The sequence below is a fragment of the Suncus etruscus genome, chromosome 15 (genome assembly GCF_024139225.1).
Source record: "Suncus etruscus isolate mSunEtr1 chromosome 15, mSunEtr1.pri.cur, whole genome shotgun sequence".
Lineage (NCBI taxonomy): Eukaryota > Metazoa > Chordata > Mammalia > Eulipotyphla > Soricidae > Suncus > Suncus etruscus.
Genome location: NC_064862.1, coordinates 64,478,600 through 64,496,253, shown reverse-complemented (window position 1 = coordinate 64,496,253; position 17,654 = coordinate 64,478,600). Strand labels below are relative to the sequence as shown.

General features: G+C 42.4%; 1 protein-coding gene across 2 annotated transcripts in view; it reads left to right on the top strand.

The window, feature by feature from the left end:
* DCUN1D3 (defective in cullin neddylation 1 domain containing 3) overlaps positions 1-17,654 on the top strand; it is a 43,919-nt gene that overhangs the window by 25,283 nt on the left and 982 nt on the right. For both annotated transcript variants that reach the window (XM_049789547.1, XM_049789546.1), the window contains exon 2: positions 14,771-15,303. In XM_049789547.1, the coding sequence (XP_049645504.1) occupies positions 14,876-15,303 (428 nt within the window). In that variant the 5' untranslated portion in view covers positions 14,771-14,875. The remainder of the gene's footprint in view (positions 1-14,770; positions 15,304-17,654) is intronic.

Below are 17,654 nucleotides of genomic sequence, written 5' to 3'. Positions count from 1 at the left end.
AAAAGTGAAATTAAGGGGCCGGGAAGGTGGCGCTAGAGGTAAGGTGTCTGCCTTACAAGCGCTAGCCAAGGAACGGACCGCGGTTCGATCCCCCGGCGTCCCATATGGTCCCCCCAAGCCAGGGGCGATTTCTGAGCACATAGCCAGGAGTAATCCCTGAGCGTCAAACGGGTGTGGCCCAAAAACCAAAAAAAAAAAAGAAAAGTGAAATTAAGTTCTGCATCTTTACATGCCAGCTCTCTTTATGTGTTGAATATTTAATAATATAGCCTAATTAGCTTTGGTTTAAATATCTGTCATATGATGAATACTGAATCTATGCTAGGGACAGTGCTAAGCATGCCACACTCTTGTTTAGTCATCACTTAATACATTAAAATGTACAGACCAGTGCTTTTTACAGAGCAAGTGACTAATAAGTGACATGATTATTATTTATATCATTATCCATATTTATTACACAGCTATGTTCACCAGAAAGAATGGTGAGGGGGAACAGACAGTTATGTAAGTCAACAAATAAAATTTTCAGGGAGTGGTACAAGATGTGAAGAAATAAAATGGTTGCTCCATTATAGTGAGATAAATGCCACTTTAGAAAGGTGGGGCAAGGACTACACCTTATCGTTTAAATTGAAACCCATCTGTTAAGAAGCCTTTTCTTCACAATAATCCTTTGATTTTTCTACTTTTTTGGTGACAAGATTTAGGTGTAAGGTAATTAAGTATGTGAAGAGTAGACAGAGTGAAGCTCTATAAACTCAGTCATTCTGAACCAAGAGGGATTTTTTTGTTTGTTTGTTTTTTGTTTTTGAGGCTCTCGAGTTACTTCTGACTCTGAGATCAGAAATCACTCCTGGCAGCCTCGGGGGATCATATGGGATGGCAGAGATCGAATCCGGGTCCGTCTCGGGTCAGCAGTGTGCAAGGCAAAACACTACCACTGTGCTATTGTTCTGGTATGGCCCCTGAACCCAGAGTTTGTCTTACTTTTCTTGGGGCTACAGAGCTCCTGGGTTAAAGAGGGAGCTGCACTATTTGCAAATGTTTTGCAGATATAGGAAATAGACAAGCTTACAGTATAGAGTAAACACTAATGAAATTCAGAAGAGTTGTAAACCATTTCATTTATCTCTAATGTTGTGTATAGTTTAGTCTGGAGCCCAAAGCTATTGTCACTTTTTTAGAAGTAGTGATGAGGAAAATTTTTATGGTGTTGTTGCTTAATTTTAGGATTTTATGTTAGTATTTTAGAAAATAAGGCCTAGCTGCTAGATTTCTTTTTTAGGGGTGTGGGAATATTGTACCATAGCCAGCAGTAGCAGTGCTCAGTCTCTGCTCCTGACTCTGCTCAGGAATTACGACTGTTATTTTATTAATCATTGGAAAATCAATCATATAAATGGTCCTGAGAATTAAATCAGAGTCCTGCATGCCAGTGCTTTAATCCAATGCTATCTCTTCAGCCCTAGAGTTCTACTGAATCAACATCTCAATGTTGGTGGCAAATTAGGATTTTAGGGCCTTTTGTGGGGGAGTTTGGGATCATACCTGGCTCTGCTCAGATAATCATTCCTGGTGCTTGCAGGGGACCATATGGTATGCCAGAGTTGTAACCTGAATAAGCAATTTCCAAGGCAAGTGCCTTGATCTCTATACTATCTCTCCAGCCCCTAGATTGTAACTATTTTGGCTGGTCAGTTTGGCAGAGTGAGCAGGAAATGTAATGGAATCATCTGGTAGCTGGACATCATTTACTTTGCAAAGCCTATAGACCAGCCATGAGATTTCTTAATTTTGATTTAAAATTTATTTCACACATGTTAGCATACTCTTTAGCCTCGAGTCATTATAAGAGCACATTTATGAAGTAAATAACCAACAGAGGAACATAGTCCAAACCTTGGGTCTTCTCCACGTTTGGAAGAATATATTTCTCATCAGGATAGACATGCAAGTACATTACCTTTTTTCAAAATCTGAATACTTTCTAAACAGGATTTTCAGCAGTTAAAAACCAAAGAAATTGTTTTAGTGCAAGTAATTGAAATAAGAGGGCTGCTAAAGTCTGTTTAGATCTAGTTGTTCAGTTCCATAGGAAGTGGTTTTAATCAAATACCTGTTTCAGCTGGAAGACTGATCATGTTATTGTTAATTGCAAAAAGAGAGGAGGACTTCTGGGTGATCTTGTATTATAGCCTCTCATGGACCTGACTTCTGGGAGAAGGATTCTCCTTTCCTGTGAAGCTGACAGAAAAAGCATTCATAAGAAAAGGCAGCAGTTAGAAGTGCCCTGTGGAATATCTGCTTGAAATACAAACTGCAACTGGAAAGGTTCTTTTATTCATCAATCATATCTTTTCAATTGCATCTTGTTTTGCCAGTTGGAATGGAATTTTGTCATTTGCAGAAGCTTGAAATCATTGGTCTGGTGTTCAATTAAGGGCTCCTCTGATGTGCTGGATTGGAATTATGGATTAATAAATTCATCCCAGCTATAAATTAGACTTCTAGGGATTAGGTCTTCTCTTTCTTCCCTCTTTGAGTATAAGATCTAAATGTCATAGTCGTGTCTTACTGGAGAACTTCTCAGTTGTGAAAGAAAATCTGACATCTAGTTTATACAAAAGGGAAATTTATTAGCTCACAAAATTGTGAAGTTGAAGCTTTGATCTGACTGTAGTATATGCAGGGTGCAAATGCCTCTTTCACTTGGTGGTGATTTTATTTTATCTTACAGGCATTTTAGACCCTGGTAAGGAACTATCTAATTCTCATAATGGCCCTTTGATAGAGGCCTCATTTTCCCTCCTTGCTTTTTCTGGTAAGGTGACTATAGCAGCTCCAGTCTCTTCTGTGTTCAGTGTTTTGATTTATGGCTGACTTCAGCCCCCTGCATATCCCAGACCCAATCATTGAAGCTCAGGCATGTCAGGTTTTGGTGGGACTGAGTCATACAGCTCTTTTTTTTTTCTTTTTTTTTTTTTTTGTTTTTGGGCCACACCCCGTTTGACGCTCAGGGGTTACTCCTGGCTACGTGCTCAGAAATCGCCCCTGGCTTGGGGGTACCATATGGGATGCCGGGGGATCGAACCGCGGTCCGTCCTATGCTAGCGCTTGCAAGGCAGACACCTTACCTCTAGCCTTCCCGGCCCCTGTCATATAGCTCATTAAGAGTCTTATTGAACTATGTGGCCAAGAGTGAGAAAGAGATTGGAGTGAAAATTGAATAATTAACTGATACAGATTCTAAATGCTAGGGAGACTACATTTAGTAGTTTATTTTATCTGAAACTTGAACATTGACTCTAAGAATGTCTGTGCGTCCATCCAGTCTATGAAGCATTTTTAAGGGTTCCACTGTTCTGTTTTTGAATGATCTTCTTTTGTGAGGTAGGGAAGTAGCCATATCTAGTGGTACACAGGGCTTATACTTGGGTTCTTTTGGGGTGCTCTGGAGATCAGCTATGGTGCCAGGGATCTTATTGGGGTCTGCTGCATGTAAGGCAAGTAGCCATGTATTGTCTTTGAATGAGCCTTTTGCTCCCTCAGGACTCAGGTCCTTAGTAGTACTTGGGCATCTCTTTCTACCCTTGTAGAAACTGACTTTAGATGGGAATTTGAAATTTGATCTTAGATAGGCATTATCTTCATGTGTGTGGTTAGCAGGGTGCCATGGTATTCCAGAGGTTGATCTTTTGAAAAGAGTAAATTGGAGAAAATTTTTTATAATGAAAAGATCTCTTATAATTTATCTATTTTGTTTTTATTTGGGGGCCACACCCAGCGGTGTTCAGTGGCTCTGTGTTTAGGGATCATTTTTGGTTGTGTTTCTTATATAAGGAACCTTATAGGTCCTAGGATGTGGGGGATCTAATCCTTTGTAGGAGATCTAATCCCAGCTGGAGGACCTAATCCCAACTGGAGGAAATCTAATCCTGGTTGGTAGATCTAGCCCAGATCAATCCAGATCCCTGGAATATAATCCAGATCTAATCCAGGTCTGCAAAAAATGCCTTACCAGTGGTTCGTGAACTGCCCTCATGGGCCACATATTGTATTTGTTCCCATATTGTTTCTTCACTTCAAAATAAGATTTATGCAGTGTGCATAGGAATTTGTTCATATTTTTTGTTTTTATTATAGTTCGGCCCCCCGACGGTCTGAGGGACAGTGTACTGGCCCCCTGTTTAAAAGTTTGAGGACTACTGAGTAAACCCTATCCACTGTGTGCAATTCAGTCCCCAATTAATCTCGTCCTGTTCCACCACAGCCCTTATCATTTAAGAGTCTTGCAATCTGTGGACTAGAATAACTCACTGTTCTTGTCAACCATTGATTTGATTAGCAGAGAAAGTGGTCTCTTTTACCCATTTTTCATTCTTTTTTGACAGTTTGATCTTTTTCTTAAGTATTACTAGTTAATGTGTTTTGGGTAAATTTTTTTTTTTTTTTTTTTTTTTTGGTTTTTGGGTCATACCCGGCAGTGCTCAGGGGGTTATTCCTGGCTCCAGGCTCAGAAATTGCTCCTGGCAGGCACGGGGGACCATATGGGGCGCCGGGATTTGAACCGATGACCTCTTGCATGAAAGGCAAACGCCTTACCTCCATGCTATCCCTCCGGCCCCAGCTTTTGGGTAATTTTTTTACAGATGTTTAGTCATCAAATATTAGAAGGTTATGTTGGGAGAACTATGTACTCAGTATATTGCTACTGTATAAATTGAGACTACTTTTCCTGAAGTTCATATTGAATTATAAATACATTTATTTGGTATATTCTTTGATTCGTTTGTGCACTGTAGGAGTTTATTCTCAGGAAGTTATGCGATTTGCCATAAATGTTATTTTCCATTTGTTATTCTGGTATTTATATATATTTGGTGTTTGGGCCACAACTCGGAATGTTCAGGGCTTATTCCTGGCTCTGTGTTCAGGAATCGAACCTGGATCATGTGTATGCAAGTGCCCTACCTGTTGTAATATCTCTTTGGTGCATATCCTGGTATTTATAATATCCAAGTATTAAAAACTAAAACATTTGATGAGATTAAGTTCACATTCCCACCCTCTTCACCCCCCACATTCAGTGGAAAACTTGTCTGGCTATTGAATATATTTTAACAGTCTTAACCTTTTTGCATTTCCTCTGCAGTGCAGCACCAAATTTCTGACAGATTGAATAAGTAGGCTATAAATAGGCTATGGTTACATGGAATCACTGGTGATGCCAGTACTACTGTTGAATTGCTGCTTTTACAAGTATTTTATGAGAAAAGATTTATGTGAAAAAGTGCTTAAGGGAAAGGATGCAAAGTAGAATGTACAATATGACCCCAGTTTTCTTGAGAAGTTCCATGTTTAGGTATTGATCATCCACCAGCACTCATAGAAAGGGCAGAAAGAGATATACTACAGAACAGTAGGTGGTTTGGCTATTAGGACTTTTCTTTATTTTCTCTATATATTCTAAATTTTATAGAATAACTAAAACACTTTTAAGTTTGACAACCAGAATGAAAACCTTACTATTAGCTTCATTATCTGGGTCATTTTTTTTTCTGTCTATCTTCCTCTTCCTGTCTAACAGTGCATTAACAGTTAGGTTCTATCATGGGCCTCTAGGGAAAAAATTAGTCTTAATGGATCTAAAACATTTTTTTCCAGAATTCACGAGCATTTAAAAGATTGATGAGGGACCATGTGATGAACCTGAGACTGTCTTAAAGGAAATGTGCCTCGAGGAATCACATTTGTATACATTCACAGTCATTTGGATGCTCCTTTAAGAATGCAGTTATTTATCATCTTTATATTGGGTTCCTTCCTCACCCTTTGACTCATTTCTTAATTTTCACTTTGCTTTACTTTCTTTCTCTTTTGGGTCTCTGAACTATTTTTCAGTCAGTTTACTATAGACTTCCTCAGAACGTAACTGAGCAGTGAGCAGTGACTGTGGTAATTAGGTTGAGGAGGACTAGTCATCAATAATCACATACCTCGAAGTTGGCTGATAATCAACTGTATGCCAGCTGGAAGTAGGGAGTTCACACCTCTTCAGTGGCTTGCTCTTAGTGAGGTTATAAGTATAATAAGAAAACAGGTTCTATTTTCTTTTTTTTTAATTTTTTATTTTTCATTATGAGAACAAAGATGCAAAGAAAGAGGACAAGATAAAGTTACAGTGGAAGGACAATCACCCATAACATAATTCTCAGAAGTCCCCTTGCTGATATCTTAACTTTGAAATTTCAGCCAAAGAACATTAAGATAAATAAGACAGAATCCATGTACAATTACTTTGTCCCTCAAGTCCCCAGATTGTAACACATTATAATATTTCTTAACAGCACACAAGGCAATCTAAAGCCATAAAACTTACGTAACTCCTTAAATATTACAGGCATAGTATTTTTCTACATTTCCATGTACATGCATATTAGCTTAAGTTAACCTCAAATTTTAAGTGGGTTCTTTTTAAGAATTAGAGTCAAAGGAGCACAGTAAAAATGGTGTTAGAGTGGCAATTGTTGTTTGCATAGGACCACCAAAATATGAGGGACATGGAAAGGAATAACCTTGGCCTAAATACAAAGAGACCCGACCCCTGAAGTTTCCTGGCACAAGACCAACTCTAGGCTCCAGGCAAGCTAGAACAGGTTCTATTTTCATCCCTAAACAAAGCCAGGGATGAAGGAAGTGTGCAGCAGGCTTCTGGAACACAAATCCAGAACAACTAACTGAAAAGCTGGTGTAGAAACAAGAAATGGCCAGCTTAGAAATCTGGTACTCCTTAATGATGCCTAGTTTAAAGTGGGTCGTTAAACCTATTCCTGATTAATAGTGACAGCAAAGAATAAAAAAATAAAATAGCCTAAGTGAAATGATAAAGTTCTTTGCTGGTTCCATTAAGTTATGTAGCAAGGCTTTAGAGAGAGCCCAGACACCAGAAAGACTTTATTATTTGGCATTTGGAGACTCTCCATGTATGTGGGTTGGCTAGTAGTTCTGTTCTAGCCAGTTCCCAAGGGCTTCAGTCCTCACTCAGACTTGAACTTGAAGCTATAACTCTCAGTACACTTAAATCCTGCATGGTAAGGAACAATAAGAACATGTTAAAAAGAAAAGAAAAAATTACTTTGTGCAAAATCTAGTTGATTTTATAGTCATGTGACCTCAGAATATTTTACAGAAATATAACCATTTGGTTTATATTTTTACAAATATTTTTCTTCTTTCCTCATTCCCTCTCCTCTTCCTTCATCCCTCTTTCCTTTTGCACTTTTGAATGGTTAATATAGAAAGTTGTATGTTCCTCTCCCACTAGAACTGGAACTGTTGTCTGAACTTGCTGCAGTACATTTTAGGACAAAAAGTCTTTTTAAAAGCATGAAAATAGCAGCAGACGGGTCTGGTTTGCTTTGGCAGAGAGAACTGCTTTTCCTCCCAAGAAGCTCTGGGTAAACCCTAATCTCCAAAGGTGATCTTGTAGGTCCCAAGTTCCAATGACAGCAGGCAACTGTACATTTTCAGTTCCTTGCAACTTTTCCTCTTTTGTTATGTTTGCAAGTGAACTTTCTAGGAAGTTCTTACAAGTGGATACCACCCTTCCTCTATCTTTTCCTCAGGTCAGGCCTAGCCTGCAGTTGCTAGGTGGATTTAAGGGGTTCTTTCAGTCTGTCTTTTTGTTTCCTCAGGGGGTTGGCTTTAGTCAGTAGAGCTGCCTCAGCCCCTGGCAGCTGGAAAAAAGCTGTCCAAGGAATTCATGTATTCATGGCACTGCTTTGGGTGTCTGGCATATGTAGTACAAAATAAAAACATACATTAGACTAGCCTGCAGTTCCTGTGGAAATGGATTTCTTGTTGCTAGCATGGAAAAATTAGCACCATTTCTTAGTGGCTTCTTCATAGTGAATAGACTAGAATAGAATGGAAGAGAGGAATGGATCATTTCTTAAGCAAGATGCAGGACAGGTCTCGAGCTAATTAACATTGGGTTTGGTGCCAGCATTTACCTACTTCTAAAATTTATTGGTATTTGGGCCACATCCAGCATTGCTCAGGACAAGCTCCTGTTTCTGTGCTCAGGAATTTATTCTGGCAGAACTTAGGGGATCATATATAATTCTGGGATCTGACCCGTTTTGGCCATGTGCATGGTAACTCCCCCACCAAATCGCCAGAGCAATAATGTACTATCACTCCGGCCCCCTGCCATTTACTTTTCATCTCATTTCACAAGGATATTCCTCAGATGACGGGTTCCTCCATGAACAGCCCATACAAAATATCCTTTTGAGATGGCTTCTGGATCCAAACAGCCACAATAGTGAGACAGCCAGCTGGTCTGTTCTCTATATGTCTAGCCTCTTGCTGACCCTGCTGATGCTGAAGAGCACATTCTAAGGTGATTCAGATAGAAGGAAGGGGCCTGACTGCAGAAACAGTGTAATCTTTCACCCCCGTTCATATTTTTATATTGGAGTAGCACTTATTTTTCTTCTCTTTTGAGACATGCTTGTTTTTTTTCTCTTGACCCTGATGGATTTGAAGAAGAAATAATGCTATTTATTCAGGGAGAAAATGCTGTCCGCAGGCCCATTCCAACATCACCACCATCACAAAGGACCTCTTTCCTAAGGTTGTGAAATCTGAAGGAAACATCAGTTCCTATTCATCTGTTCCTCCACCTTTCTTTCCATTAGATTAGTTCACAATCTCCTCACCATTTTCCTGGGGTTTACCTCAAGGTTGTTCTGTTTTATGAGAGGTTTCTGTCTCCAAAATAGATTATAAGCCCTAGAAACAGGGACTTCCTTGATTGCCTAAGAGAAGTAACTTCCTGATCCTTCCTTGGAGCCGCAGTGTCCACAGGGACTATTACATTTGGGGTTGCCTTTGGCTTAGCAGTACATGCTCCAGGCCTTCAGCCAAGACTCTCTTCAGAAAACAGCAGTCAGAGTTGGCACAGAGGAGGAGAGATGCTGGAGGCTGATGTGCTGAGAGGGAGGGAGAGGGGTAGACACAGTCGGAGCCAATACTGAGGGAGAGAAGCTAAAGGCAGTTCTTGATCCAACCTAAGCTGAGCAGAGCCAAGCAGAGTTCGTCTCCCGTCTCTTAGGCAAACTCCCAAAGCTATCTGTGTCTATAAGTCGCTATCCTGAGTCTGTGGTTGGTTTGTTTTTTCTCTTTGTTCTTCTTGTCTTTCCTTTCTGCCCAATCCTCTATCCCCTGACTCTGTCCAATTTATGTCTGCTTCTTAGCTGAAGCAAGTGGGAAGACAGTTATTCAGAGCACAGGAGTAGCTTCTGTGGGAATCTGGAAATCTTGGAGACTTGAACTTCCAGAGCAGAGGAGCTGAGTTGAATATTGGGAAGAACATGTAGGAGAAAGGAGATGTGACTCTCCCTACTATAATAGTAATGATTATAAGGAAGGGTCTGTACTTTTTAGAAGTCAAAAATTAGGCAGAACATTTTCTTTGGTTTATCTAATTGACACTAATAGTCCTTGAACTTCCTACTGTTTAAAGTTATATGCTGACAGGGTTGGAGAGAGATAATACAGGGGTTAAAGCACTTAGCTTTCATGTGGCTAACTCAGTTTGATCCCTGGCACCACATGGACCCCTGAGCACAGAGCCGGAATAGCCCCTGAGTACTGCTAAATTTGGCCTTTAAAGCCCCAAAATGATATACAAACAACAGCAAAAATAGTTATATGCATACTGTCACACCATGGGTGCCATCACCATGATTTAGGTCCAGATTTCTCTGCTCCCAGAGCTAATTCTCTTAATTCTACTTTCAGTTTTCCCTTCTTAAGCAGCATCTTGGCCTCCCTGTGCCTCTGTTTTCTTGCAAGGCTGTTGCTTGGTTGAGCTACATTTTTATGTGGCTGTTACCAAAGTACTAACATATTAAGTGTGGTATGCATTAATAATGATACTCCAGTACTAATGAAAATTTGTCTCTGGGTGCCCAGATTACACAGGCTGTTCACTTCTGAGAGTGGCAGGAGGACTGCAGTTCCTTTAAAAGAAGACAAAAGACAGCAAACTGAGATTCTTCTCAGCCTGGAGCACTGTCCAGAACTGGCTAAAAGTCTGCCCTGGTTTAGGGACCTGAAATGACTAGCAGTTCACGTGTCCAAGGAGTTGGCAAATATTCATTGGGTTTTATTCTGGATGAAGCACTAGAAACTTACGGGGAACACCACTCAAGGTTTTCTGGGCAATGTTGTGTTGAGGCAGGTTGTGCTGTGCATGGCTCAGGAGATTGATTTTGAACAAGATCCAAGTGCATGACTCAGGGCAAGGCTAGTAGAGCTTACTGAGCCCAGGAAGCTGAAGCTGGTAGCCCATTGTTCAGATGGGACAGGCTGCAGCTTTCGACAAGCCTACCAGATATTACTCAGCCTCTAATTAGAGTGGCTTTCCTATCCCATGAACTGTCAAATTTATGGGGGTGTTGAGATGGGATAATCTTTTTTTTAATTTTTTTTTTTTTTTTTTTTTTTTTTTTTGGTTTTCGGGCCACACCCAGTGACGCTTGGGTTACTCCTAGCTATGCGCAAAGAAATCGCTCCTGGCTTGGGGGACCTTATGGAATGCTAGAGGATTGAACCGTGATCTGTCCTAGACTAGCGCGGCCCTTACCACTTGTGTCACTGCTCCGGCCCCGAGATGGGGCAATCTTGCCAAGTTACCCTCTCTGCATTTCCTGACTGAATCCTTACTATAGCTCAGAGAGACAAGTAACATGCAGACTGAGTAAATTCAGGTTTCACACGGGGTCACATAATAACTAATGGCAGAGTTGAACTTTGATTTCTAATCTGGGCTGTGTATGTATGTTATGGGGTAGGGCAGGGAGCAGCTCACACCCAGTAGTTTCAGGGGCTGGCACAGTGCTTGCGGGTTGTTTCTGTTGGTTCTTGGCATATGCAGTGTTGGGACTTGAACACTCATTTCTGGGCCTCCTAGATGCAAAGCATGCCCTGTGACATGGTGAGCTCACATGGTGCGCTATCTCTGGCCCCAGAGCTGGCATGTTCCTAGGCCATATCCAGCAATGCTCAGGTCTTCCTCCTGATATATACTCAATAATACTCAATAATACTCAAGTATTACTCCTGACAGGTCTAAGGGATCATGTAGGGAAAAAACCTGGGTCAGCCCCATACAAGACAAGTGCCCTACTGACTGAGCTATCTCTGCCAGTGTTGTTGTTTTTTTTTAGTTTGGGGGTGGGGTGGGAGGTTGGGTCACACCCTGCAGTGCTCCGGGGTTATTCTTGGCTCTGCATTCGGAATTACAAACTCCTGATGGGATCAGGAGACCAATATGGGATACCTGGGATTGAACCTGGGTGTGCCACATGCAAGACAAGTACCCTACCCTTCTCCCCCAGGGCTGGATTTTTTAATATTGAACTGAAGCATGTTGGGTTGGTGAATCTGGACTAATTGAGTGTGGCATCATGTCCACCTAGCTTAGTGTCAGGACATATACTTTGGTGGTTGCCTTGGAATTTTTGTGGTGACACTCCTGAGCTTGGTGGGCTTTCAATAGGGTTTTTAATATTGAAAGGCTCAGCAGTCTCTGGTGGTAAAGGCACTGGTTTCTCAGGCCTGACACACCAGACTTTGTTTATGTGATCTTGGTGATTTACTTTGAACCTCAGTTCCTTGTCTTTAAATTATCCTCATGAGGAGTATGACTTTTAACGCCCTGAAAATGTTTAGCATAGTATCTGGAATGATATCAAGTGTTCAGTCATTGACAATTGCTATTATTAGCTATTAGCCACTTGCGAGTAGATTCAGGGAAACCTTTACAACACTTGATGTGCTTCATCAGCCTGGTACAGGTTTCACTGAGATTGAGTCTGAGGAATGTTCTGGAAACAGAATTGTATTTCCAAAGAAAGTAGACAAAAAAGAGGGGAGTTCTGAAGTAACCAGGGGACTGTCCTCACCCTCTAGGTCTGGAGCTAGCACAGCGTGTAAGGCATTTGCCTTTCACACAGCCAACCAGGGTTCAGTCCTCAGCATCTCGTATGGTCCCTCTATCCTGTCAGGAGTGATTCCTAAGGGCAGTGCCAGGAGTAACCTTTGTGTGCCACCAGATGTGCTCCCCCCCCAAAAAAAAATCAACAAAAAAGGGGAAACTTTTTCTAGCTTGAGACCATGTCCCCCCCACACAAATACCCCACCCCCTACTCAGATAGGATAATTGGTTGCTTTGTAAAGGGCAGAAGGGGGAAATCTGACCTTGTGGCCCTTGCTGTTTGATCATCTGACTAAATTGATTTTCCCCTCCTCCTCTTCATCTGTTGGGCATATTTAAAAGCCTTCAGGTTTCAGCTGCTTCTGCTGTGTCAGGTTATCAGAGATGCTTTTATGTAGAGGGTCAGCAGGATAAATGGGATTAGAATTCTTTGGGAGTCCCAAGTCCCATCTGTTCTGTCCCTACCTGAAGGCCTTTGTGCCAGAATTTGAAGGAAACCAATAATAGTGAAGCATTTGGGGCCGGAGAGATAGCATGGAGGTAGGTGGTTTGAATCCCTGCATACCATATGGTCGGTCCCCTTTGCCTGCCAGGAGCCATTTCTGAGCATAGAGCCAGAAGTAACCCCTGAGCGCCGCCGGGTGTGACCCCCCAAACAAACAAACAAACAAACAAAACAATAGGGAAGCATCTGTCCAGTGGGAATAGGGCTGAGTGGCCTGGGGTAGGTGGGCCAGAAAGAGGTTAGAGTACCTGACCAGGTTCCTAGGCATTCCCTTACAGGGTACCCAGGTCTCTTTCAGCTATTCGAATTGAGCAGCAGGCCCTGGTGAGTGAACGTGCCTGGGAACTGCCAGTCTGAGCATGTGGGGTTTGTGTTAGTTTGGGCCTTTTGTTTCCTTCAGCACTTTAGTCTTTGGAAACACAAATCTGGAAACCAGGCGCTCCACATGGTCTAGTCTTGCTTGTTTTGAGATAATTCAACTTGAACAGTTGCTTTCCTTGTTTGATGGCCTTCCAAGAATTAACCCTTTGCCTCTTCAAATTCTCATCAGTTGTAGGCTGGTGAGATATATCATAGGCGAGGCTGTATTATGTTCCACCCTGTTTCAATCCCCTTCACCACATCTGGTCCCTGAGCAAATTTAGTGAGTCACTCCTGAGCACAGAGATGGAAGTAAGTTAGCCTCACACCGGGTTTTGCTGCAAAACAAACAAAAAAAGAAATAAAATTTTAATATATTGTGCTATAGTTTACTCACTATACTCTCATAAAGCACAAAAAAGACTTGAAAAATAGACTTGGGTTTATCATTTTTCCATACCAAACACCCTTCTGACGGTTCCTTGTGTTTTTGGAAGCTGAAGTGAAATTGAAAGTCTTTTAAGGGCATGTATAGACTTGTCTCTCTATTCTCTTTGAGGATGGAAAATGGGACACACCCTGCCTGATATGAGTCTCCAGTAACTACAGGAATAATTCCAGTGTTCATTTTATATTTATTATATTATATTTGGTTTTTAGGCCACACCTGCCGGAGCTCAGAGTTCTCCACTCAGAAATCGCTCCTTGCAGGCTCTGGAACTATATGCTGAGAATTGAACTCAGGTTCTTCCTGGGTCGGCTGCTTGCAAGGCAAATGCCCTACCACTTTGCTCTTTCTCCAGCTCCGTCTTCATTTTAAACTTCTGTGCGCAGAACTTGCCCTTAGAATTCCTAATGGAAATACCCCCAATGTTATTTAAACACTGCTTGGGGGAAGCTGAGTTCTTTAGGTAAAGCCTTAGGTCCAGACTTCCTTAAGAGCATCTCTGTCCCACTGCCACTTTGTCTCCTCAGCATTTTCGAACCTTGGGAGTCCATGAAAGCTCTTCAAGAGCTGTGGAAGTATGGGATTGACATCAATTTGGTCTCTTCTCTGCTTTCCCTTCTTAATACTGTGCCTCCTGGTCTAAATTTCTGTTCACATTGTCATTTTGCTGACCACAATTATAGTGGGCAACAAAATTTTACATTTACACAGATGGATATTCTTTTTTTTTTTTTTTTTTTTTTTTTTTTTGGTTTTTGATTTTTGATTTTTGGGTCACACCCAGCAGCACTCAGGGGTTACTCCTGGCTCCACACTCAGAAATCGCTTCCTGGCAGGCTCGGGGGACCATATGGGATGCCGGGATTCGAACCAATGACCTTCTGCATGAAAGGCAAACACCTTACCTCCATGCTATCTCTCCGGCCCCACACAGATGGATATTCTAATGGGCTAGTTGAAAGTAGAGATATAGTTTTGAGTGGGGGTTGGAGAAACAATACAGGAGTTAAGGTAATTGCCTTGCATGTAGTTGATTTGGAGATTGGTTTCCCAACACCCTATAATTCATCCCCCTGAATCTCAGCTTTGAGCACAGAGCCATCAGCCTTGAGGACTGCCAGGCATGGCCCAAAACCCAAAGGAAGATCTTTGGGTAGACAGTCTTAAGAGAAATTGCCTTCCCCTTGCCCAGAAATCTCTACAGTTTTTAATTTATATAAATAATCAACATCACCTTGATGCACTTATATATCAGGCTGTTTCTCCAATTTTAAGAATTTAAAGAATGTTTTCTTCATGTTTTGGTTTTTGCATTTTTCTGGTGGAATAAAGCTGCCACCTGAGAGGTGATGATAAACACAGGTCTTAATGATCAGTTCAGACTCTGCATGCAGCAAGCAGATCTAGCTCAGTGAATGATTTTGACTATCCTCTCATTGCCTTTCAGGTTGGCTGGCTCCTCTGGCTGATGGCATGTTGAAACACATGGGCCAGAGGCAGCAAGGGCATCTGATCCAGGGGGGGCCACTCTAGAGGCCAGGCCACAAGCACCATGGGCCAGTGTGTCACCAAGTGCAAGAATCCCTCATCAACCCTGGGCAGTAAGAATGGAGACCGGGACTCCAGCAAGTCACACAGCAGGCGGGGTGCAGGCCACCGAGAGGAACAGCCACCAGCCTGTGGCAAGCCAGGTGGGGACATCCTTGTCAATGGGACCAAGAAGGCAGAGGGTGCAACAGAGGTCTGCCAGCTTCCAACGTCCTCAGGAGATGCCGGAAGGGAGACCAGGTCAAATGCTGAGGAATCTTCTCTACAGAGGTTGGAGGAATTGTTCAGGCGCTACAAGGACGAGCGGGAGGATGCAATCTTGGAGGAAGGCATGGAGCGCTTTTGCAATGACCTATGTGTCGACCCCACGGAATTTCGAGTGCTGCTCTTGGCTTGGAAGTTTCAGGCTGCTACCATGTGCAAATTCACCAGGTTAGTCACAACTACTTCATGTCACCAGGTGAGCAGAGGAGGAAAGAGCATCATTGGGCAGTGGTGCCCAGCTAGGATAGAACTAGGTTGGCTTCCGAGGGTTTGGGTAAGTCGTCTTTTCTTTTTCTGATCAATTTCTTTAAAGTTTACATTTTTTTCCCTGAACTAAGTTGAAGTCCCCCAGACTCTCGTAAGGGTTTAAAAATATGTACATATACCTGGTCCTACTGCTGGCTTGTACTGAGTTGGAGTCTCAGGGCTAAAGCAAGGCATTATATTTTGAATAAGCTTCTCTCCTGCTCTGATGTGTATTCCACATCTCTTTTTTCATATTTATAGCCTTTACCTAATTTGTTGGTCAGATTTGAGGCATGTCAGCTTCTGGATAACTGGCACTAACCATCATTGAAGTTATTTGACTTCCCTATTCTTCATTTAAAGAATAGAATGGCTCCACTGCCAAGGTGTTGCCTAGCCTTATTTTTCTCTCAGACTCTTTTCTGTACCTTGTCGGTTAATTCGCTCCCCACCCTCCCTTGTTATTTTTTGTGCACCTGTTATTTACCTGTCATACACTGAGTGCAGATTAATGATCCCTTGGGAAACTGCTTTGTCACCACATGAAACCAGTTGCCCCTTGTAGTTCTTTATATGCTGCCCTCAGCCAGCTTCTGGGCAGCCTGACAGTAGCCAGCAGTCAGAACTGCTTATACTTAGTCTATTGGTGACGCCTTTTCCCTAAGTGCGACACAGCAGAACAGCAGAATTGCCAGAAACTACTTGGATTCCTAATGCATTTGATTAGGATGGGGGGAGGGGGTACATGCAGCAGCGCATAGGGTTAACTCCTGGTTCTGCACTCAGAAATCGCTCCTGGCAGTCTTGGGGGGGGGGGGGGAGTCGACCATATAGGATGCTGGGGATTGAACCTGGCTCTGTCCCAGATCATCCACATGCAAGGCAAATGCCCTACCGCTATGCTAGCTCTCCAGCGATTTGGAATTTTTTGATCATTACATGTTCGAATCCTTTTACCATTTCCTAGTTTTTCATAGCCTCTCCTACCAACCCTTCAATTAATTGTGCAAGTTCACATAAGGGCCTGTGACCCTACAGTTTAAGACGCTAAAGTATATATTGTCTTAGCCAGCATGCTCTCAGGACTGTTTTGGAGAAGGATATGGTAAGGTGGTAGGGTTAGTTTCTAAGTGGCTCGCAGGATATTGAAATTAGAAATAAGAATGGACTTTTTTCTTTTTCTTTTTCTTTTTTTTTTTTTTTTTTTTTGGGTCACGCTCGCAGTGCTCAGGAGTACTCCTGGCTCTGCACTCAGAAATCGCTCCTGGCAGGCTTGGAGGACCATATGGGATGCAGGGATTCGAATCACCTTCCTTTTGCATGCAAGGCGAATACCCTACCTCCATGTTATCTCTTTGGCTCCAGAATGGACTTTTTCTAAGACACCCCCACCACCTTCCTGTAAAAAATTTCTAGCTCTGTTGGGGCTGGAGAAATAGTATAGCAGGTAGGGTGCTTGCTGATCCAGATACAATCCTTAGCATTCCATATGATCCTTCAATCCTGTTAGGAGTTCAAAGCCAGGAATAACTCCTGAATATTGCCTATTGTGGCTCAAAAATCCCCAGCAATGTCTAGCTCTGCTTAAGTTGCTCAGTAGGTGTCAACCCCTTTATCTCTTTTTTTTTTTGGGTGGGGGGCACACCTGGTGACGCTCAGGAGTTACTCTTGGCTATATGCTCAGAAATCACTCCTGGCTTGGGGGACCATATGAGATGCCGGGGAATGAAACTGTGGTCCATCCTAGGTTAGCAAGGCAAACACCCTACTGCTTATGTTACTGCTTCGCGACCCCTGCCCCTTTTTTTCCCAGCCCCTTTATCTCTTAATAGATATAGCAACTGTCTTAAGAGGCTGTGTTAGAAATCGAAAATAGTAGGGATGTTAAAAATACATACACGGGCTGGAGCGATAGCACAGAGGGCAGGGCATTTGCCTTCCTGGAGCGATTTCTGAGCTCTCTGTCTCTCTCTGTCTCTCTTTCTCTGTCTCTGTCTCTCTGTCTCTCAATTTCTGAGTCCAACGCACACACACACAGCAAGCAAGTGATTTCTGAGTCACACACACACAGTCTCACACCCTCTGCCTAAACACCCAATGGCACTTGGGTTACTTTTGCCTCTGCGCTCAGAAATTGCTCCTGGCAGCCTCAGGGGTCAATATGGTATGGCAGGGATCAAACCTGGGTCATGCCAGGCAAATGCTTTACTGCTGAACTCTCACTCCAGCCCCTCTCACCAAAATCTTAATAAGGTGGTACACTCACCATTAGA